Source organism: Callorhinus ursinus, unplaced genomic scaffold (genome assembly GCF_003265705.2).
Source record: "Callorhinus ursinus isolate GAN/ISIS: 27379988/994484 unplaced genomic scaffold, GSC_fseal_2.0 scaffold8, whole genome shotgun sequence".
Taxonomy (NCBI): domain Eukaryota; kingdom Metazoa; phylum Chordata; class Mammalia; order Carnivora; family Otariidae; genus Callorhinus; species Callorhinus ursinus.
This window is the reverse complement of record NW_027397070.1, coordinates 45,945,178-45,968,302: the sequence shown is the minus strand read 5'-3', so window position 1 is coordinate 45,968,302 and position 23,125 is coordinate 45,945,178. Positions and strand designations below refer to the sequence as shown.

Here is a 23,125-nt window from a genome sequence, read left to right as displayed (position 1 = left end):
TAGGTTTAAAAAATGACAGTATCAGAGGATGTGGTAAGTCTGCCGTGATAAGGAAAAGGAGGGATGAGCAGTGGAAATGCCTGTGATAAGAGGAAAATAATAGAGGTAACAGTGAAGGAAACACAGAAGTGAGGTTCAGACAGAGGGTGTGTTTGTTAAATATGCGATGACCCATGAGGGAAAAGTAATCATCTAGGATGTTCAGCTACACTAAGGGCAGCACTTTCCCCTTTGTGTTGTTAATATTCTTCTATGAAGTATCTTGGGCTTCCATCATGAAATTGGGTGCTTAGGGCCTGTTCGCCCTTAGTGTCCTCCTGAGGTGAAGGCCAAGTTTTCTTTTGTTTCTTAAAGGTGGTCTGGGGTATTGTGTCTGTCTGAGGCTGTGAGTAAGCATCGCTCAGACAAGGACACCCTGAATCCAAGACCCACGTGCCTAGGTCCGAGGGGAACAAATGTGCTATTACCGGACTTTTTGCACACACAAATCTGACCATGTCATACCTGGCTTAATACCCTGCAGTGGCTCTCCACTGTCCCCAGGATAAAATCATGTCCTTGAAGTGAAGGCCCTTCAAGAGAGAAACCAGCTTATCCTTCCTGCTCTCACTTTCCATTCCACATTCCATCTTACTCAACCCTTTGTGGTTCCATAGTTGTGCCCTGCTCCCTCACCTCTGCCCTTGTACACATTGCTGCCTGTTATTTTCTTCCAATCCCTCCCACTTATCCATCAAGATCACTGCTATTCAGCCCTCAGGTCTCAACTTAAACTCTAAAACTTACTCCCTGACTTCCCCCTAACTAGTACTTCCTACACTATATAAAAAATTGCCCCACTTATTGACCTGCCACCCTTCCCATTCTCTCTTGTACAGCACAATTCCAGGGGCACCATTTTGCAGTTATAAAAGGCAGAGGTCCGAAGTCTGACTAGGCTCTTTGGGGCAGAGGCTGTACTTTGTTTACTGTTGTTTAGTACCCAACAGAGGGCCTTGCACTTCATTAGGTATGAAGTACCTGTTGACTATGTTTTAATACATCTGGCATTTGTTTGAGAAAACCTGAAACGCTTCAATAAAAAAAGGTATTTAGCAGGAGAGAAAAGCTCCAAGGTTTCAAATATAAAAAAGGAAAACCCTGAGTGCTGTGGATTGGTTTGTCAGGATAATAATTTCCACTAGATAAAAAAGGAGATGATTTTTCTGAACTATTTTAGAGCAATCCAATAGTTGATGAGAGAAGTATTTCTTTCATAGAAGAATCACAGTTCATAAAAGCAGAAAGAAAAAGGGAATTAGGATATCACCATTTTGCAAGCCTTAATAAAAAAAACTGATCTAGGCCATGACCAGTAACATTTGCCAAAATTTTTATGTAACCCATTGGTCAATCATTAAGCTCAGTAAGAGGAGAACAACCAGGGGCATCTGGGTGGCTCAGTTGGTTAAGCGACTGCCTTCGGCTCAGGTCATGATCCCAGGGTCCTGGGATCGAGCCCCGCATCAGGCTCCCTGCTCAGCGGGAAGCCTGCTTCTCCCTCTCCCACTCCCCCTCCTTGTGTTCTCTCTCTCGCTGTCTCTCTCTCTGTCAGTTAAATAAATAAATAAAATCTTTAAAAAAAAAAAAAAGAGGAGAACAACTAAACATCATGTCTGCTGTGAGCTGTAACAGGAAGAGTACCACCTATAGAATATTCTTGCCAAGGGGAAAAAACCAAACATGAATCTAAGCTCCTAACTACCAGTTTTTAGGAAATCTGTAGATAGAAAAATATATTAAACAACAAAAGGAGTCAATCAGCCAAAACCAGAACGTGGGAAATTCTTATTAAATAGTTAAGTCATTCTGAAAAAAACGGGGTAGGGAGTGGAGGGTGGGGAAGACTATTAGAGATAAAGAGAATTATTAACCAAATGCAGTGCATGGGCCTTGTTTGAATCCTAATTTAAACCAACCAACCATTAAAAGACATTTTGAGAAAAAATAAAAAGGAACACAGACTAAGTATTCGAGGATATCAATAAATGATTGTTAATTCTGTTGGGTATGATGAAGACATGAGAGCTATGAAAAAGTACTTACCTGTTAGAGGCATGTGCTGAAATATCTACAATAAAATGGTACGTCTGTGATGTGCTTTTAAACACTCCAGCACAAACAGAACAGCAACAGTAAGAAGTAGGCAGGAAGAGATAATAGCAGAAACTTAACTGTCGAAGTTGGGGGGATAGGTACATGAGTTCATTATACTATACTTTCTCTCACTACACTCTTTGAAAACTCTCATAATAAAAATTTTAAAATACATAAATGAAGAGGGGAAATAATGAAGTCTTCATAGGTGAGATATGTTCCAAAACAGTAGCCAGGAGAAGGTGGCTTAGCAAAGAACCAACAGAATCAATAGCACAAAAACTTTCAATATAATATAAGCAAGACTCAGACAATGGGTCACAATGATGAATATAAGGAAAGGTTCTGGCAGAATCATTAACATGCATGTCCAGAGCCCTGTGATCTTGGGCATCCCCAGGAATCTTACAGAATAATCCGGAATATTTAATATAGGATGCAGTCACCTGAATACTGGAACAGCTGATTTTGTGGTATCAGGTTCTAATGAAAAGGTCAGCGGGAAAGACGGCAGAACACTGTAAGAGTTACTATAATACAAAGGCATCCAAGATACTGGGTTTTGGCAAAAGTTTATGCATATGAAATGAGCTCATGATGGAGTCATCTACTATACCCTAAGATTCTAGAAGCCTGACTGGTTTTCATTCTGTTTTCTGGGTTAGAGCTAAGATTGTAGAGTTGGGAATCTTAGAAGCAATCTGAAACCTCTCCCCGATTTAGATGATGGTTCTCATTCCACAAGCGAGTGAACACGTCCCTAAAGGCCCAGTTGGTTCAGCCTGGTATCTCCCAGACATATGATCCTAATAAAATGAACAATGATTATTTTCCATGATTTTGTCACTGTCTTTTTTGCTCAAGGACCACTCTGTCCAGGATATTTTCTTTATAAAATAAAAGCAGCACCCTCATGTCATAGAGAACAGTAGGAGCAGATATCATTCAGTAAGGTATGTATATAAAGGAAATTAAAGCTGAGAGACCCAGTCGTGAGTGACCAATCTCCCAATCCAGGAGACCCTAACAATCAAGCTTAGGTTAAGCTGGATTCATGCTTGGCTTAAAGGAAGATATTCTAGAGAAAGTTTCCAGGAAAGGGAAACTGGAGTAATTTTCAGATCATCTAAATTAGATTCCCAACCACTGTCCACGTTAGTCTCCACAGAAACAAAGTAAAGGCAAGAGATAGATTTACCTCCTGTGGATTTACGGCAGTTAAGACAGAAACCTCATATGACTGCCTCCCTGACTGCATGGTCACCAAGTGATGTGTCACATCAGGCACTGAAGACAGGGGACGTGGGGATCCTTCAGCAAGCACCTCTGAAACAGCAGAGAATGTTTCAACGAAAAATGAATCTACAGATATACCCACCTGCATTATCAAGCCTCTCCCAACCTGAAAAACCCATATTCCTGTATTCCTTCCAAATTAATTCCTGTCTGATAATAATCATCATTACCAGTGAATTTGGAAAGTATTACAAAAGGGGGATGGGAAGACATGATATATAAGAGTTGACCATTTTTCAGTATACCAATTTTGAGTAGTATGGCTTTAGCACTGTTAGCTGGATTAGCCATGCATGAAACAGGGCAAAAGCTGCCGAGGCAGGCAGATCCTGGGACCACAGCCTACCCTTAAAGCAGCCACCAACGACATAAACAGCATACTATGCAGAAGTTAAGAACTTAAATCCGGCTTCAAAATTCCTATTCAGTGTCCCTTCCTCCCTTGAGACTTTCTTCCTTAAGAATGGCAAAGTAGTTCCATGCAATTTCTGTGTCCCACGCTTCAACTATGCACTAGTATCATATTACAAAACCAAGTAGGCTTGTTGTGGAAGCATGCTGGGCCGTGTAGGCTCCGCACGGAAGTTTACACAAACATGGTCACTTATACACAAAACTGACTGAGTGGGATACGAGTAACTAAAACACAGGATCTCGAACTTATTCAGTGGGATCACTGTAAAAATCTTCTGGAAATAGTTTATACACAAACTACTTAGGCCTCTAATAAATCAAAGTTTCTTCTACGGGGCTTTCAATATATACTGCTCTTCCAGACTGTACTGTGTAATTTAGCATTTACTTACATACTATCTTCTATTCACTCAATGTTGTTTCCCATACGTAAGTTTTGACTTCTCAACTAGATTTTAAGGTCCCTCGTTTCTACTTTTATCTTTCACATGGTGCCAGGCACACAGTAGGCACTGAATAAATGCATGCTGACCTCACCTGTTAAGTTTTTCAGAGAAGAGGGCCTGGCCTGTGTAACTTGGGTGAAATTTCTATACCAGAGAGGAGCAACTGTTTCCTAGAGAGCCCTTTCTTTTCTCCAGAAGATATGGCTTTTGAAGGTATGGAGAAATTGCTTTATATCTCCTCTGTAAAACCTGGTTATGTTCTGTTTAAATGTTTTAAAAGTTAAGTTCTTCCATAACTGCAATAGGAAAGATAGAAATAGTTGGGCTAGGATGCTAAGATTATGGATAATTTTCTTCTTAAATTTTTTTCTCTTTATTCTTTTGTTACATCATCTGTTCAATAAAAAAAATATTTTTTTAACAGATTCACTTATCCATCCCAGAGACAAAGAACACAAATGCTACGCAATCATACCACAGCCACTCACGAGAAATGAAATTAATTAAAACCTTCATTCTGGAGACAACCCCATTCCTTAGTCCCTAGTTGCAGCCCATTTTCCCCCAAATAAAGGAGAGTTGAAAGTCTTACCATCATCAACTCCTAGGATAGAATTGGTATTTGGTAGGTTCAAGGACTCTCCACCAAGGCTGGGCTGGGAATTCATAGGCACCAGGTTTTTACTGGTTACTGAAGCCTCTTCAAGCAAACTACTGCCCATTAGTGGCTCAGCTGCACAGAGAACAGGATGTGAGAGACATGCTGCAGGCAAGGCTGTGCCTGGTCCCCATTTTCCTTCACAGGAAGCTGGCCTTTCCTTTCAGAACTGGAAGTTAACCTGTATCGTGGATGCTATCTACTTTTGGGGAACAAGAATAAACCTAGAAGGGAAGGGTGGAGCCTCATAGATAAACATCCTTGCCTGCGATCAGCATGTGGAGAATTAATATATGAAATGGGATGGATGCATCCTTGGAAAGGAGTATATGGAATGAAATAATTGATTAAATACATGGAAAAAAAATAAAAACGAGTTATCAAATTTAAGTTAGGGTAAAAAGGGAATAATGAATGTTATGTAAAAAATGTTTAAACCCTTGTCTTATAGAACACTTTATTACAGTAATACTTAAATGCTGGTTCATGGATCAGCACTAGTTACCATTAAACTCACTATAGAAACCAAAACTACAGATTCTGGGATCTTACTCCCAAGTAATTTCAGTTATCAGTCTGAACTGTCTTGTTTTATTTGGGGGTGAGGGGTGGATGGCAATACAAATATATACATTTTAAAAGCTTACAGATTTTACTGTAGAGCTATATTTGGAAACCACTAGTCCATCAAATGAGACTAGGTCTCTCTCCCTAACACAGAATCTGAAAATTTCCAAATAACCAGATAGGCCAGTTATTTGGCTTTTTGAACCCAGAAGATACAGCCCTCCACTCCACCTTCTCTCCTCACCAGTTTGCTCCTGCTCTTGACTCCCAGCTGCTCCCAGCTGCAAATGATGCTTTCTCATGTGCACATTCCTACTCCCACTCTGAGAGAAGGTCTTCCCACAGACTTGACACTGATGAGGCTTCTCTCCTGAAAGAGAGAGCAGGTTAAGACAGGGTAGCCAAAAAAAAATAGGGTACATTTCTGACATCAAGAGAATGGACTCAAGACCTGGACAGAGAAGTTCAGAGACTGTTAAACTAAACAGAAGAGGCTTTTCCTTCTCCCATTCTCCACCCAGCCTTGGCGGTCCCCAGCCTCAAAACCTTCATACACCAGGGAAGGCAGGAAGAGTTCACCAGCAGGGCTTAGCATGCTCACTGCTCCCGACTCCTATCCTTACAGTACCTACTGTACTGCTGCCTTCCCAACCTCTTTGATATCAGATCATGGCAGCCACCCAGAACATTTCCTTCCCTTTCCAGATACAGTATTCCATGGAGCTCCAGAACATGTACCATCCTCAAGGATTCCAACCCTGGGTTCAGAATACCCCCTTATCCCACTTCTGCCACCACTCTCACAGCCGTCAGCGTGTACACCGGTGGTTCTTCTACACTGTGATGTGAACTCTCCTCCGTGTCCTCAAGTCCAAAGCTCTCAGTCACTCTTCCATCTACTCAGACAATGACACTTAGAGCTGGGGTCAGAAACACATGCCTATAGGAGATTAGTAGGTGGCCAAAGTAAGTGAAGTGGCCAGAAAATTTCCAGAAAAGGAAAATCTATAGAGACAGAAAGCTGACCAGTAGTTGCCTGGATCTGGGGGTGGGAGCAGGAACTGACAACCAGGGGGCATAAAAGAACTTTCTGGTATGACAGAAGTGTTCTAAAACTGGACTGTGGTGATGACTGTACAATTCTATATATTTTCTATCACTGATTTGCATGCTTACAATGGATGAACTTTAAGGTATGCGCATTATACATCAAAAAAGGTGTTCAAAGAGAACTACAATGGATTGATACAGTGACTACAGAGAAACCCATGAATTTACTAGAAGAAGCAAGAGCACCAATTTCTTATTTTGAAAATTCATAATTAAAAGAAATGAAAATAAAAGGAACACACATTTTTCCTGCCTTTCCTATGCAAATTACCAAACAGCCCTACTGGATAGAGAAGACACTTATTATACACATTAGAATTCCAACTGTTGTGAACAGAATGATAGAATTAGAAAACCACCATTTTACAATCCTAATGAAATAACCAATTCAGGCATCACTCATGAAACCATACGGCAAAAGTTGCTAGGGAACTTTACAATGTGAAGATCAGGGTGTTACCACCTGAACCCACTGATAAATTCTGACAACCAAGCACTGTGTGCCTCCTGATATGATGATACAAAATGAAACACATACAACCATTTATAACACATCCTTGCCAAATCTTTGAACCTTTGAAGCTTTTAGGGCTTACTTCCATTTATAGGAAATCTAGGGGAACAAGTTAAATAACATAAAAGGAAGCAAACCAACAAATCCAGAATGTGGGACATTCCATAAAACCCAACTAACTGTACTGCAATAAGTCTATGGCATGAAAAAAAAAAGTCAGTATAGGCAGATTTAGATTAAAGAAGACTTACTAAGTATAATAATTAAACTAAGTACAATAATTAAACCTTATTGAATCCTGATTTAAACAAACCCATTGTAAAAGACATTTTTGAGACAACTGCAAAAAAACGAAACATGCACTGGGTATGAGATAAAACTAAGGAATTGTTAATTCTGAAAGGTATGATAACAGTATTGTTGTTATGTAAGAAAATGTCTTTGTTTTCTCTACTCTTATGTATGTTTGACATAATTTTATATAATAAAATTAAGTTAAGATAAAATAAAAACACTCTACAAGCCAAGCAAAACATACCTGGAAGTCCACATCTAACCCACAGGTTAACAGCTTGTCACCTTCTGCTTAGAACTTGTCATCAAGTAAGAGCTCAACTCTGAAATTCATATCCCTGATTGCTTACACCTCTCCAACTCCCTCACTCCCACTGAATTGCTTTGCTGTCCTCATCATAAATAACTTCCAGTTCCTTCTCTCCACTCCTCCTGTTTTGGCTTCCCTATACTTCCCATGGCTATCCATTTGAACAATTACTTGATTCCATTCTAGAATCCCTCTCCACTCCTGAGTTCACTTCTGCCTTGGCAATCTCTGTTTTGAATAACCTCAATGGCCCATATCTGATGTAACTGAAGCCTCTTCAAATAAATTTTCTGATCTCCTCAGAAAAGCTCTGGATTAGAAAGCAATTCAATCAATGGCTCAGCTGAGAATAAAGCAATTAGGTTTTCCCCCCTTGATTATACAACCCTTTTAATCCAATTATCAAGAGCCTTGATTACTGATTCTGTCATGAGGAGTAAACTTAATGTTGAACAGTTTGTTTCTTTCTAGATTCCTTTATGCCATTTCCCCACCACCACCACCCTTTTACCCTTTTGGTTCTCTACCTTCCCTGAAATCTATGAAAGGCACGGGTTCTAGTACCTGAGTGAACCACCAAGTGTTTTCGCAGGCTAGAATACTCAGCAAAGGAACGGCCACATCCTTGGGCTTCACAAAGGAAAGGCTTCTCTCCTAGAGACAGAAAATGACATAAAGAGTCAGTCTTCTGATGAACTATCTATTACTCTCTTTTTCCATTAACCTATCCAGTTTCCAATGACTTGCTCAGATTTCTTGAATTCGGGCTATGTAGTTTCAGTGGGGCTATCTATCCAGTAAGTGTCACCTCTCAATGGTCTCCTAGCCAAGAGCCCACCAGACAGCCCTACCCTCTTCTTTAGAGTGGCTACCTCTGAGCATCATACTTCCTTCTCCTTCCTGGCTCAAGGGCTGACCCCCAGCCACACTGACCCACCTTCTTCAGTGATCCCATCCCTTTTGAGGGTATCAAGATTAACATCGCATATGCTGTCAGGATTTTTTACTTTATATCAATTCTTTTTATGATTCAGTTTCTAAATCCACTAAAAAGTACAGATTTTAAGGTTTTACATAGTCCCACTGTCTAAAGCAAACAAATGAAAACAGATATACAGTCAGAGGTACAAAGAAAAATCTGTAACAATATGCTAAAAGTAGTTACAACCTGATTAGTGCTATTATGGATGATTTCCTTTCTTCTTTGTGCTTCTGTGTAAGTTTTATTGTCTATGATATTACATTGTTTTTTTTTATTTTAATTTTTTTTTTTAAGATTTTAATTATTTATTTGACAGAGAAAGACACAGTGAGAGAGGGAACAAAAGCAGGGAGAGTGGGAGAGGGAGAAGCAGGCTTCCCGTGGAGCAGGGAGCCCGATGCGGGGCTCGATCCCAGGACCCTGGGATCATGACCTGAGCCGAAGGCAGATGCTCAACGACTGAGCCACACAGGCACCCCTGGTTTTTTTTTGTTTTTTTTGTTTTTAAGATTTTATTTATTTGACAGAGAGAGAGCACAAGCAGGGAGAGTGGCAGGCAGAGGGAGAGGGAGAAGCAGGCTCCCCACAGGGCAAGGGAAGCCCGATGCTGGACTCAATCCCAGGACCCCGGGATCACAACCTGAGCCTGAAGGCAGTCGCTTAACCAACTGAGCCACCCAGGCACCCTACAATATTACATTGTTATTTTAAATCAAAGATGTATGGTAAAAACTAAATAAGGCCTGTAGACTCCCTGATAGTACTATTAACCTTCTGGTTTTGATATCGTACTGTGGCTACAGAGGATGTCACTTTTTGGGGAAGCTGGGTAAAGCACACAACATAATTCTTTGTGCTATTTTCACAACTTCTCATGAGACTGTAATTATTTCAAAATAAAAAGTGAAAAAAAAAATCAGAGATGGCAATTCCTATCTGAGGGTCACAGACTAGTGTGAGAGATAAATGTATTCATAAATAACTTTAGGGCGCCTGGGTGGCTCAGTTGGTTAAGCGACTGCCTTCGGCTCAGGTCATGATCCTGGAGTCCCGGGAGCAAGTCCCGCATCGGGCTCCCTGCTCGGCAGGGAGTCTGCTTCTCCCTCTGACCCTCTGCCCTCTCGTGCTCTCTATCTCTCTCATTCTCTCTCTCTCAAATAAATAAATCTTTAAAAATAAATAAATAAATACATAAATAAATAACTTTAATATAAATTCCTGCACAGAAAAGTGCTATAAGTATTTAGAAAAGGGAGGAATTCCGGGGTGCCTGGGTGGCTCACTGGGTTGGGCATCCGACTCTTGATTTTGGCTCAAATCATTATTTCAGAGTGGTGGGATCAAGGGTCCCCCACCCCCACCCCATGCTGCTCAGCAGGGAGTCTGCTTCTCTCCCTCTGCCCCTCCCCAACGCTCAAGTGTGCTCTCTCTCTAAAATAAATAAATCTTAAAAAAAAAATTAAATTAACATAATACAATCTCAAAAGGTTATTGTGAGAATTGAGACACAAGTTAAATATATTCAGCATAGTGTCTGGCACATAGTCAGCCCTCATGGTAAGCCACCGAAATCGGTAGCTTTAATTACCATTGTCACTACTAATAAAGATCTGCGGTCACTTTTGACATTTAAGATAAACTGAGCTGTCAGCATTTGAAAACAAAATCCTTGTAAGAGCTTTTGGGTCTGACCGGAATTCAAATCCCAACTCCGCCATTTCCTAGCTGTGTAATATTGGGCAAGTTGTTTAACTCTCTAATCCCCTATTTCCTCGCCAATAAATACAGTATCTAATTCATAAAGTATCCTTGAGGATTAAAAGAGACAATGTACATGTACGTGACACATACTAAATTGCCTCAATAAATGCTAACTTTTATTATTATATGAATTCTGGCGACTGGGATCTGTGAGGCATCCAGGGGGAAATGACTACACTGCACCCTGACACTGTGGCAAGAGACACACTGAGTGAAACGGGAGAAACGACAAGTTCTGGAAATGGTGAGCAATTAGGAGATTCACAAGGGAGAGCTAGCAGGAGCTAGAATGAGGAGAGAAAATAAGGTCATACTCCACAGGAAAAGAAAGCATTTTAAGATGTTCGGTTTTATCCAACCTACATTGCGGACGAGCAGCACGGGGATGAAGAGGTTAATGAATCCAACCCTAAGGCACGGTGAGCTCTACTTCTTCCCTTCTCTAGTCTGCTAGATGTTTTTCTTGTTTTTTTATTCAAAGTGCTTCTTGCAGAAAGTATAGTTTAGTCTCTCAGGAAAAAGCTGAGAACAGAGCTATTCTGCCCTAAAACATATCCAGTGGTGATGTCAATCTAGCAGGAATCATAGGGACATACCTAGAACAAATATGGCTTCAGCTTGGGGTTCACTTTTGAATGCCCTTTAATTGTACCTGCTGTCATTTTAGCAATGCAAGAAGAAAGAAGACACAAAGAAAGTGGCAAGAAAGTGGGGAAGAACAGTTACACATCCTAAGACTGGTCTCGGTTCAGTGATTAAGCTCTGACAAGAAACTTAGCACATTTTAGGCCAAGTGGCGTGGAAAGTTACCCTTACACTCTTAGAATGAGAGTCAGGTTATCTTTATTTTGTTCCCGTGATATTAATATGCTATCTGACCCAGATCAAGTCACTTTCCCATTCTGCTTCTCAGGTCGTGAGGCTCCACCAAAAAACCAAACTCCTCAAAGTCAGGGATTCATCTTAGCTTTTGTATTTCCCCCCTCCCCTTACCCCATTTAGAGGCTAGCAGAGGCTCTGTATGGTTTGTGTGATTCAATGAATATTACTGATCAAAATTACAACCGTCTAACATTCGAAGATATTTGGAAATACTGATTTTGTCCATATCTCAGCATATCATTGTTATCAGAGAAGGTCTTATATCCCTTCCTGCACTTTTGGCTCCTACAGGCAGAAATCAACACTGTCCATTCCTCACACACAGGTGAAAGGTCAATAAATGTTAGTGAATTAACTGAAAAGTGACATGAAGCATGTGAAAAAAAGAAATCCCATTTTCAGAGTTTTAGCAACAAACCTAAACCTTCATTTCTATTCCCACGTCAGAGTCTTTCCTGAGGACAGGAGAGCAAACCCTGAGCCCAGAGGTAGACTGCTTACAGGAAAGTTGGGGTTGCACACACCTGTATGGATGCGCAAGTGGTTCTTCAGATTTCCAGCTGTAGTGAATTGCTTACCACAGCTAGACTCGGGGCACATAAAGGGCTTCTCCCCATTATGGGTCCTCATGTGCACCTTCAGCCTCTGCAGCACATAGAAGCTTTTCCCACAACCTTCTGCAGGACAGATGAAAGAGCGGTCATTTCTGGAGGGAAAAAAAAAATCACATAAGCAACAATACCTGAAAATGCTCTTTGCTAGAAAGGACAGATCAAAGCTCCTATTGCCTCTCAAAGCAGACAGTAATCCCCAAACCTGGATATACCAGAATCATCTGAAGTTTATTAAAACCAGAGATGCCCCAGGCCTTACTCCCCACCCCCTTTTTTAAAAATAATCTCTATGCCCAACATGGGGCTTGAACTCACGACCCCAAGATTAAGAGTTGGATGCTCTACCAACTGCACCGGCCAGGTGCCCCATACCTTACTTCTTGAAAAGTGATTTCACAGGATTATGAGTGACACCCACGCTTATGTATTTTTTTTAAGTCTTCCAAGAAATTGCATTTTAAAATGAGATTCCAGAACTCTTGTTCTAAGACGCTTAGGTGCCAAATGTCTTACTAAGTATTTGTGAAGAATGAGGTAAATGAGAAAATGCAAACCCTTCTATTAAAAAACAAAAGACATCTTAATCACAAGTGAACTGGAGCGCCTGCTTTCCTTTAATGTGTCAACTGGGGGACAAGCTGTTCCAGAAGCATCAACATTCTTGAGCTCCAAGTATGGAACCTCAAATATGCTCACCTATGCGTTTTGAGATGGTACTTGAAATGAGCTGGCCACACAAATGTCCGGTCACAGCCTTCAACTGTACATTTGAGCTTCTTTTCCACTTGAGGAAGGGGCCCAGAATCTTTGGGCTGCCCATCACCAGAACTGAGGTGGACATTTTCTCCTGTAACACAGTCACATATTTGTAATCCAGGGAAGGAAGCTGCTGAGGTACTTTGTTTCAAACACTAAAGCTCCTATATTTTACTTCTACTGATCAATAAGCAGGTATCTATCTTCAGCTTCCCTAGTTCTCTTGATACCCATCTAACAACTGAGCACACAATTTGTTCCCATCCCCTTACTCCAGAGAATTATCAAAGCCATCATGCTTCGTTTCACAAGACCAGGCCTCTTTGGCAAATGTAAATGTCCACAATGGTTTCACATAAAAAAGGAGAGTTAAACCTATCCTGTACTACACAAATTGGCAAGGAAGCGAATGTGTCAACACCCAGAGTGGGATGCTAAAGATGGCTTCTTGTTCCAGGTATTACTGAACTTATATTTTTTTTAGGAGGGGCAGCCATTCTGGCTTAGTTCTGGGCTTATGGTTGTGATTTCTTTTGTAAATGATCATTCTTAGATTTCTATCTTCTGAGGTCAATTTGGCTGTTTCTATCATTTTAGAGAATAAGAATAACCTTCCAATTTCCTGTGCCACTTCTCTTTTTAAGAACACAAAAACTCGGCTGATTTTACAGTATCTAACCACATTTTTAAAAGCTAGAAATAGGGGCGCCTGGGTGGCTCAGTTGGTTAAGCGACTGCCTTCGGCTCAGGTCATGATCCTGGAGTCCCGGGATCGAGTCACGCATCAGGCTCCCTGCTGAGCGGGGAGTCTGCTTCTCCCTCTGACCTTCCCCCCTCTCATGTGCTCTCTCTCTCTCATTCTCTCTCTCAAATAAATAAAATCTTAAAAATAAATAAATAAAAGCTAGAAATAACATGAAGTTTTTTGTTCAACAGAACAAAAGGAAGAAAAGGAGCATGTAGTGCAGTGCCTCCCTTAAACTTAAGTGCAATCAGTTAAAGCTTTATATAAATCCCAGATTCCCAGGTCGTACTCCTTTTCTTTCATTTTCTTCAAGATATAGTTGGATATCAACAGAGAAAAATATTTACGACTACTTAATTATGCTACAAGCATATGGAGTGTATCTTTCTACTACATATACCTCAGGAATAAGATTTATATTTCCAAATTTCCCTCTCAAAAGCCAAGAATAGGGACAATAAATGTTGTGCCCATCACATTTCCTGGAACCTGACAGCTGATCAAGGTTTCCATCCCGTCTACTAATCTTAATCTCTTCCCGTCCTACATTTTCCTTGCTGTACAAGTCATCAAATGCTAATCATAAAACTAATTGCTCCAAGGTCAGAGCAGAATCTAAGATGCCTTTTGCTATTAATTTTTTTCTTTAATATTGTACCAGTTTTTTTTAATTGAAAAATAGCCACACATAGGTACATTTTAAACAGTACAAAACTGTATATACCATAAAGGAAATTTCCCAACTCCAGAGCTTAGCTAATTAATTTCTAATGAAAGATCAGTAGAAATCCCACCCTAATACAGAAATTTAAACTGCTGACATTTGGGACTTTGTGCATTCAATGTTGTAGATACAATGAGAACACTGACAGAATCATGAAATTTAAAAACTGCTCAGAAAACAGTGAATTGCCTTGTATTTGAGTCCTTATGAAACTACTCCCTTAAAAACACAAAGTACTGTTTGCAGAAGACGGATTAGCTTAAAATGACATCAACCAATGATAGTTTTGGATATTTAGAGATCATCTGATGAACTGGTTCCCCCCACGAAAAAAGAGAAAGACAAAGAAATTCAATACCTTACATGGCGCACATTGGATAACACTGTAAACACTTTAAAGATCCCACAGTTATGTGAGGTCTTCACATTTGGGGTAAAATTTCCAGTGAAAGTATCATATATAGTATGGGTCAGTAAACTTATTCTGTAAAGGGCCAGATACTAAGTATTTTTAGCTTGGAGGACCATACAGTCTCTGTCACAACTCAACTTTGCCACTGTAGCACCCAGACAATTTTTAATGAATGGGCATGCCGTGTTCCAACAAAACTTTATTTATACAACAGGTGGTTATCTGGCCCTTTGCTAACCCCTTATAATATAAAGCATCATATACAAAATTTAAATATACCTGTATTTCAATCAACTTAGATAGAAGTGAAGATGTGCTCTGAGAAACTGCTACAGGACTCACAAAATGGCTTTAGTAACAACGAAGATATTTATGTTAAAGATGCATTTAAATACCAAATAAAATCATTATGTTAGTGGGTGAAAAGCAATATTAATATATTTCATGATTTAAAATGTGTGTGTAATCAAAATAATAACATTTTCAAAAAACCACTCACAGTGTTTAATTTTATCTCTATGCCTAACGGTTTATATATCTAAGTTAACCCCCTCAAAGGGTTTTATGGAATCATCTCATTGATAAAATAGAAGACTGTCAAATATTTGGGCTCACTTTATATTCAAGTATACGAGGTAGTTGTTAGGTAATAAGGTACATATTCTGAGAGTAATAAAAACATCCACACAATGCTTTGCTGATTATAAAGCATTTCCCAGACAGAATCTTATTTAAATCTCCAAAACAACCCAATCAGGTAAGCTACTTGATCTCTGTGTTCTGAACAGGAGAAAACGGCAGCTAAGAAGGTTAAGTCCCCCAGGCAGAGGATGAGTTAATGACAGCACCAGGTCTGGATCCCAGGTCTCCAGAGGCCAAGCCCAAGGTTCCCTCACTGCACCAGCTTCTTCCTGGCCCATACAGCACTGCTTCCTTAATGCAATGAGGAGATGCTGCTGGTTTCAGGACCCAGAGATTAGCAAAAGCGTCTCAGGAAGAATCTGAACTTTAGAGCCTCCCCAAAATGGTAAAACTGGCCATTCTAAGTAGCATTACAGTAGTCAAAGCAGAACTAATTATGTTGAAACTAACAGAAGTCTGGAGTTCTCATGTGGAGAAAGGGGAACCCTCCTACACTGTTGGTGGGAATGCAAGCTGGTGCAGCCACTCTGGAAAACAGTACGAAGGTTCCTCAAAAAGCTGAAAATAGAGCTACCGTATGACCAGCAATTGCACTACTGGGTATTTACCGCAAAGATACAAATGTAGTGATCCAAAGGGGTATGTGCACACCAATGTATATAGCAGCAACGTCCACAATAGCCAAACTATGGAAAGAGACAAGATGTCCATCAACAGATGAATAGATAAAGAAGATGTGGTGTATATATACAATGGAATATTATGCAGCCATCAAAAGGAATGAAATCCTGCCATTTGCAACGACGTGGATGGAAGGAACTGGAGGGTATTATGCTAAGCAAAATAAGTCAATCAGAGAAAGACAAGTATCATATGATCTCACTGATTGGAGGAGTTTGAGAAACAAGACAGAGGATCACAGGGGAAGGGAGGAAAAAAATGAAACAAGATGAAACCAGAGAAGGAGACAAACCATAAGAGACTCTTAATCTCAGGAAACAACCTGAGGGTTACTGGAGTGGTGGGGGGGTGGTGGGAGAAATGAGGGGGCTGGGTGATGGACATTGGGGAGAGTGTGTGCTATGGTGAGCGCTGTGAACTGTGTAAGACTGATGAATCACAGACCTGTACCTCTGAAACAAATAATACATTATATGTTAAAAAAAAAAAAAAGAAGAAGATAGTAGGAAGGGAAAAAAGAAGGGGGGAATCGGAGGGGGAGACGAACCATGAGAGACTATGACTCTGAGAAACAAACTGAGGGTTTTGGCGGGGGGGATGGGTTAGCCTGGTGATGGGTATTAAAGAGGGCACGTTTTGCATGGAGCACTGGGTATTATACGCAAACAATGAATCACGGAATACTACATCAAAAACTAATGATGTAATGTATGGTGATTAACATAATAAAATAAAATTAATAAAAAAAGTAGAAAAGTAAAAAAAAAAAAGTCTGGAGTTCTCTTTGCAGTGACATGGATGGAGCTAGAAACTATTATGCTACGTGAAATAAGTCCATCAGAGAAGGACAAATACCAGATGATCTCACTCACAGGTGGAATTTTTTTTTTAAAGATTTTATTTATTTATTTGAGAGAGAGAGACACGGCGAGAGAGGGAACACAGGCAGGGGGAGTGGGAGAGGGAGAAGCAGGCTTCCCGTGGAGCAGGGAACCCAATGCGGGGTTAGGACCCTGGGATCATGACCTGAGCCGAAGGCAGACGCTTCATGACTGAGCCACCCAGGTGCCCCTCACAGGTGGAATTTAAGAAACAAAAGAGCAAAGGGGAAACAAGAAGAGAGGCAAACCAAGAAACAGACTCTTACTAATAGAAAACAACCGATGGTCACCAGAGGGGAGGTGGGTGAGGGATGGATGAAATAGGTGATGGGGATTAAGGACTGCACTTGTGATGACCACCTGGTGTTGAATCACTATATTGTACACCTGAAACTAATATTATGCTGTATGTTAACTAAGTGGAATTTAAATTAAAACCTAAAAAAAAAGAAGTTTGGAGTTCTCTATGTAGAAAAGATTTAGGTTAATGTTTCTAAAACTGGAATATTCTGAAATATTCACACGGATCCTTGTGAAAGTTTTTAATTTTTTATTTTCACTTGCATGGTAATCACAAAATAATCATAAGCATATTCTAGATCATCCAAATGAGCTCTAAACAGCCATGTACCAACATAAGATTTCAGCGCTTAAGCTTGGTTTGTGATGACAGTGTGTACCTTAACCTTAATAATTTGTTGTAGTACCTTAATTGTCACAGATTAAAGAGAAAATATAGAAGCTGCTCTAAAACAAAAAGTATTAGGGCATGTTACATAAGCAAAGGTTGTGCACTGGTTTAGGGGTGGCTTACAGTCACGGTCCTCAAGCTTTAACATGTATTGGAACCACTGAGAGGGCTTACTAAAAGATCGCATGTTTCTGGTTCAGTAGGATGAGGCCTGAGAATGTGTATTTCTATGTTCCTTGGTGATGCTGATGATTTAAGGACTATATCTGAAAACTACTGGATAGAGAAAAGTGGCACAGAGTTAGTACAGGCATGCTGAACTCAAAGGAAACAGCCCTACAGACTGTTTGGATATTTAAGGTCATATGATGAACTGGTTCCAAAAGAAAAGGCAGCAGTGGCAGTTTCAGCAAAACACCATCGTCTGTCAAAATAAAATATTAACTTTATTCTCACTGGTTTTGTAGTTTTATTCCTATTAATTGGTAATACTGTTTTGATTTTATAATGGTATAAAAGCTCTAAGTATAGGGAACAGTACAATAAAAACAATTCAAGATAACATCTTGTTTTCCCTTTAAAGGGGCTGTGTACATTATTTAAAGCTGACAATTGAGAATGCTAGTGTTGATTTTGCACATGAATCTGGCATAGCTAAGTTATTTCATAGAAAATAAGACAGTGTACACATTTCTAGCTGCCTGCTCTCACCAATAACTCAGATTCCAGTCAACTCAAAATATGGTCATTCTATTGCCAAAATCCCCACAGAGAATACAGGAAGTGAAAACGTCACAGGGGTCTCACCATTGCTGCTGGTTTTTGCATTCTTTGCCAGCTGTGCGCGAGTAGCAGCAATCAGACTATCATGAGCCAGCTCCTGAACCCGGAGGAACCATGGGATGCTACTGTCCGTGCTCTCACTGGAGAGGAAATCATTCCCTGAATCTTCTGCCTCATCTTGTACAAATACTAAGTGCTCGGCTGAAGAGCCCAGACCTGGAAGAAACAAGAGGATATGTGAAAGCTACCCAACAAGTTGCCCTTCTATCGGCCCTGGTTCGGATACTTCATGGCCTGTATCAGCTATTCCAGATTTTCACCTCTCACCTCAAGCTTCTGTTCTCCTACCACACTAGGTTATCTATCACCTTTCCACTCCCGGACAACAGGCTTCTCTTTCTTACCTCCTCTGGTTTCAGAGGCAAAGCTGTCCCCCCAGGGCAAGCAAGCTAGTATCCTGACCCTATCCTTCAGTCATTTCTCCACCATCTGCAAGCCATTCCTCTCTACTGGCCACCTTACAACCTCCCCTTAGAGCCTTTAAATCTGTCTCGCCCATCTTTATTTTTAAAAAGAAGAGAAAAATCCCAAGTACTTCTCTAGCTATTTACTGTCTCACAGTCAAGTTTCCTGCAAGCGTAACTTCTAACTCAGACAGCCACTTTCTCATCTGTCATCCAGTCCCCACCATGGTTAGAACCCTGGCCTCCACCTCTACTACCTCAGTAACTACTGCTCTTGCTCGCGTCACCAGACATACACTCCCCAGTCCTCACCTCACTAGTCCTTCCTGTGGTATTTGGCATGATTTACTACCTTTTCTTCTTTAAGACATTTTCCCTCTCTTGGCTTCTAGCATAGCACTCTCCTTCTGTTTTCTTTATCCCTCTCTGGCAGCTCCTCCCCACTCTTCTGTTAGTCCCCTCTTAAATGTGTTTTTCCCAGGGGTCCAGATTTGCCTTCTTTTCTGTTTTATGCTCCTGAATCAAAGAATTCATGTTCACTGTTTCATACATTTCCTGAATGCTGATAAGCACCAAAACAACTTATTTTACACAAGACATTTCTAGAACTCTGGATTCCTGTTTCTAACTCTCTAAAGGACACCTCCTCATGAATGTCCCTCTGAAATCCCAACATCAACAAGCACATACTGGAACTAATCATCCTCCCCCCCAACCCTGTTCTTGGGCTCACTATCTTGCTGAATGGCACAACCTAATTTCCCAAACAAGAAACTTCTTCCTAAAGTCTGCCTTCTCCCCCTACACATTCAACTTATCACCAGACTATACCAATTCTCTAAAATAAATAATAAGGCTTCTTTCCATTTTAAGTATGATTGGGTTAAATATGCCTCCTCCCCAGTTTTTTTCTTAACCATGAGCAGAGTTCGGAAAAAGATAAAGAATACCTGCTCTCGTTAGGTTAAGAAGAATAAAAGAAGTGCTATCACTTGGCTGTAGATCTTGCAACAAGCTGGGAGACTCTGGAGTGGACAAAAACTCCGGGGACTTCTGTGCAGTCTGAGCCCTCGTCTCCTCTCCGTCTGGGCCCACATTCACCTGAAGGCTTCTCAACACAGCCGAGGAAGGAACCTCCTTGGAGGAGTTTGTATGACTTGGAGTATCATCTAGCAAAGGGAAAAGACCACGGCTTTATGTGGCACCTCTCTCCACGGAGCTCACCATTCTGATACACGGCACCGAACACCCTTAACACATCCCTTCTAGGAGCAGCAGCCTTTTTATTTTACAAATACAAAATTTCCCTCAGAAGAGAACAGAGATATAACTTAAAGTTTTAAAGGGAGTCAGCCAAAATGTGAGGGACAAACTCATTTGACATTTGGATGTGCCAACCAACCAACCAACCATCCACATTTGGACATCACAGGCCTTTGTCCTTTTGAGGTCAGAAATCAGTACTTTTCCCTCAAAAAATATAGTTATACAATGAATACTAACTCAAGAATAGGATCTAAATTTTAAATTATTATTTTTCTTATTATCCCTCCCTTTAATTTTTATAGCATGTATGTGACAGTTCTATTGAGTCATTAGGGGGAAAAAAACCACAGCCTGAGAAATCACTGAAATTTTATAGAATCATAAATATGTTTCATTATACTTCCAGGTTTACACTAAAATGTAAAGAAATAATTCAGAAGACTCGCTCTCTAGGACTTTACTCTAAGGAAAGGAATGACTTTCCAAAGGTTTTGGTTTGCAATAAAACAAGGAATTGCACTACAGTGCTAAAGCACTCAATGTTTTCAGGGGTTTCAGTCATCTTTATAAAAGGCAGATAATTTTTTTCCTTTTTTTAAGGAAGTTAACAGATATTATAGGAATGAAAGTGGAAGCCTAGGGATAGACAGTACTGCCACTTCAAAGTCTAATGAAATAGTACAATATGAATGTACTTAATGTCACAGAACTGGTTAAATCGTAAGTTTATGTGATTAAAATGGTTAACTGGTTTAAATGGCAAATCTTTAGTTATGTATATTTTATCATACACAAAAAGTTTTTAATGAATTTCATAGCAGTACTGTTTGTCATAGTAAAACACTGGAAAATAACTAAATATTCATTAACAGTGTCATGGATAAAGAAGCTGTGGTTACACTCATGTAACAGAACGCTATACGGCAATGAAACCAACCACAGCTATACACACAAGGATGAATCTCACAACTACAGAGTAACATAAGAAAGGTGCAACAATATACATTCATATGATTCCAAGGTCTAAAAACACCTAAGATTAAACTGCATTGCTTCGATCTCAGTGGTTAAACTTGGGAAACAAATATCGGTCAAATAATTGAGGATAGCGGTGACCTATGAAGAACACAGGCTGTCTTTATCCAGGAGGAACCCAGGGGGGTTTGGGAGCTGGCAAGGTTCTACTTCTTGATTGGGTGGTGGGGATCTCCTTTATAATAATTCTTCGAAATGTATAAGCACAGGGTTTTATACTTTTCTGTATCTATCACAAATCCCAACTAAAAAGAAAACATACCGGCCATGCATGGAATGATACACACATATTTAAGAGGGAGGGGAATAAAGTTAGGGATGTATGTGCAGATACATTTGTGTTTGTAATATTATGTTTCATGAGCTGGGAGGTGAGTACATGGGTTTTCACTTATTATTACTGATATTGGTTATCTAAAATATTTTTACTCAGGGTACCTGGCAGGCTCGATCAAAAAGAGCATGAGACTCTTGATCTTGGGGTTGTGAGTTTGAGCCCCACAGTGGGTGATAAACAAAAACTTTAAAAATAAAATAAAATAAAATATTTTTAATCAAAATTAAAACTAAAGTTAATGTAGAAAAGAAGATTGATGATTTTGTTCTTCTTTTCATTTCAATATTGTTAAAATATTTATTCAACAAATTAAAATAGGGAGAGAAAAATTTAAGCCCAATGAAGATCAAAATTCATTTGCACATGGAAATGTACATATATTGAAAATCCGTAAGATGTGGAAAAACTCCAACGTACCAGTAGAAAAATCGGAGTTGAACGACAGAAGATATGTGAAAGCTAGGAACTAAACAGGGAAACCTTAAGTCAACACTAGTTGGTTGAATGTATCTGTCCTTCTTGAATCTTTAAACATTGAAAAAAATTTTAAAGTCACTTCAAAAAAAAAAATCAAAGAAACAGGACATCACTAGATAACAGTAACTAGAAGACTTTATAAGCTGTCACCAATCACCAATAGGTGGTGACCCTCCCCTCCCCTGATTTAACATCAGAATTCCAAATTTTAAATATTCCAATTTCCAGAAAGAAACTTATTGCACCCAAAAATAATGTTCTCCTTGCTAACAGTCAAGGGATAGGATCTCCTTCTCCCCATCCAAAGTTAATCTCACAACTCATGATCAGCATTCTAGTTCCTCCTACCTCTCCTAGAGCCTCCCCCCTAATTAGCCACTCTTTCTGTTCGCACCTCTCCAACTGGCTCTTTCCTCTTAGCATAAAACCATCCTCAAATATTTCTGATCTTAAAAAAGAATTCTGCCATCTACTTTATGTCCTTCTCTTTTTCCTTCCCATAGCAGGAGAGTCTTGAGAAAGTGTGGTTACTTCCTCAACTATACTTACCTTGCACTGATACCTCAACCCTCTACAACCTGGCTTCTCCATTACCTTTCCATGGAACAGGTCCTGCCAACGTCAACAATGTTGGCCCTATCTCATTGGGACAGTCCCTATCTCATGGGCCTCTTAGAAGCATCTGACATAGTGACTATTCTCTTGAGTTCCATGCCTGCACTCTGTACCAGTATTTCTCTTACTGCTCTAGCCTTTCCTTTTTCCCTCCTTCATAGGCTCTCCTGCTTTACCCTGTACCTTGAATAGGAGGTTCCACATTGGTCTTTTCTTTTCACTCTCACATTTTATGAATGATCCTATCCATTACTATGGCTTAAATTACCAATGCACTTGTTAACTCCTATGGTTGCTTATTCTTCATGATTCCTAGTTTTTACAGTTTCTACAAGTCAGTTATAAAGTCATTTATCCCATCCCACCAGTATGATAGAAGAGGCTAAGCTCTTAAAACTTGCTTATCTTATTTCTTGTAACCTTAATTTTTACCTGGTAACATTAGCCGACTGCATTCTGAGGCCTCAGTCACCGGAAGGAGGGATAAGCAAGTAATGTCTTTAGCTTCTGATTCTACTAGCCCCTGTCCCAATGGGATGGACGTATTCTGAACAAACTGTACCAGGAGCTGGGAGGTTGGGGGGGAGAGGAGGAAGAGACAATATTGAAAAACACAAGTTGTTAGGAATGAA

The 23,125-nt window shown here is 40.0% G+C and overlaps 1 protein-coding gene across 2 annotated transcripts in view; it reads right to left on the bottom strand.

The window, feature by feature from the left end:
* Positions 1–23,125, bottom strand: part of ZNF410 (zinc finger protein 410) — a 38,846-nt gene that overhangs the window by 2,442 nt on the left and 13,279 nt on the right. For both annotated transcript variants that reach the window (XM_025869683.2, XM_025869684.2), the window contains 9 exons: positions 22,926–23,061; positions 19,714–19,932; positions 18,324–18,515; positions 12,681–12,831; positions 11,895–12,076; positions 8,310–8,399; positions 5,762–5,887; positions 4,885–5,025; positions 3,335–3,462 (listed from right to left, as the gene is read on the bottom strand). In XM_025869683.2, the coding sequence (XP_025725468.1) occupies positions 3,335–3,462; positions 4,885–5,025; positions 5,762–5,887; positions 8,310–8,399; positions 11,895–12,076; positions 12,681–12,831; positions 18,324–18,515; positions 19,714–19,932; positions 22,926–23,061 (1,365 nt within the window). The remainder of the gene's footprint in view (positions 1–3,334; positions 3,463–4,884; positions 5,026–5,761; positions 5,888–8,309; positions 8,400–11,894; positions 12,077–12,680; positions 12,832–18,323; positions 18,516–19,713; positions 19,933–22,925; positions 23,062–23,125) is intronic.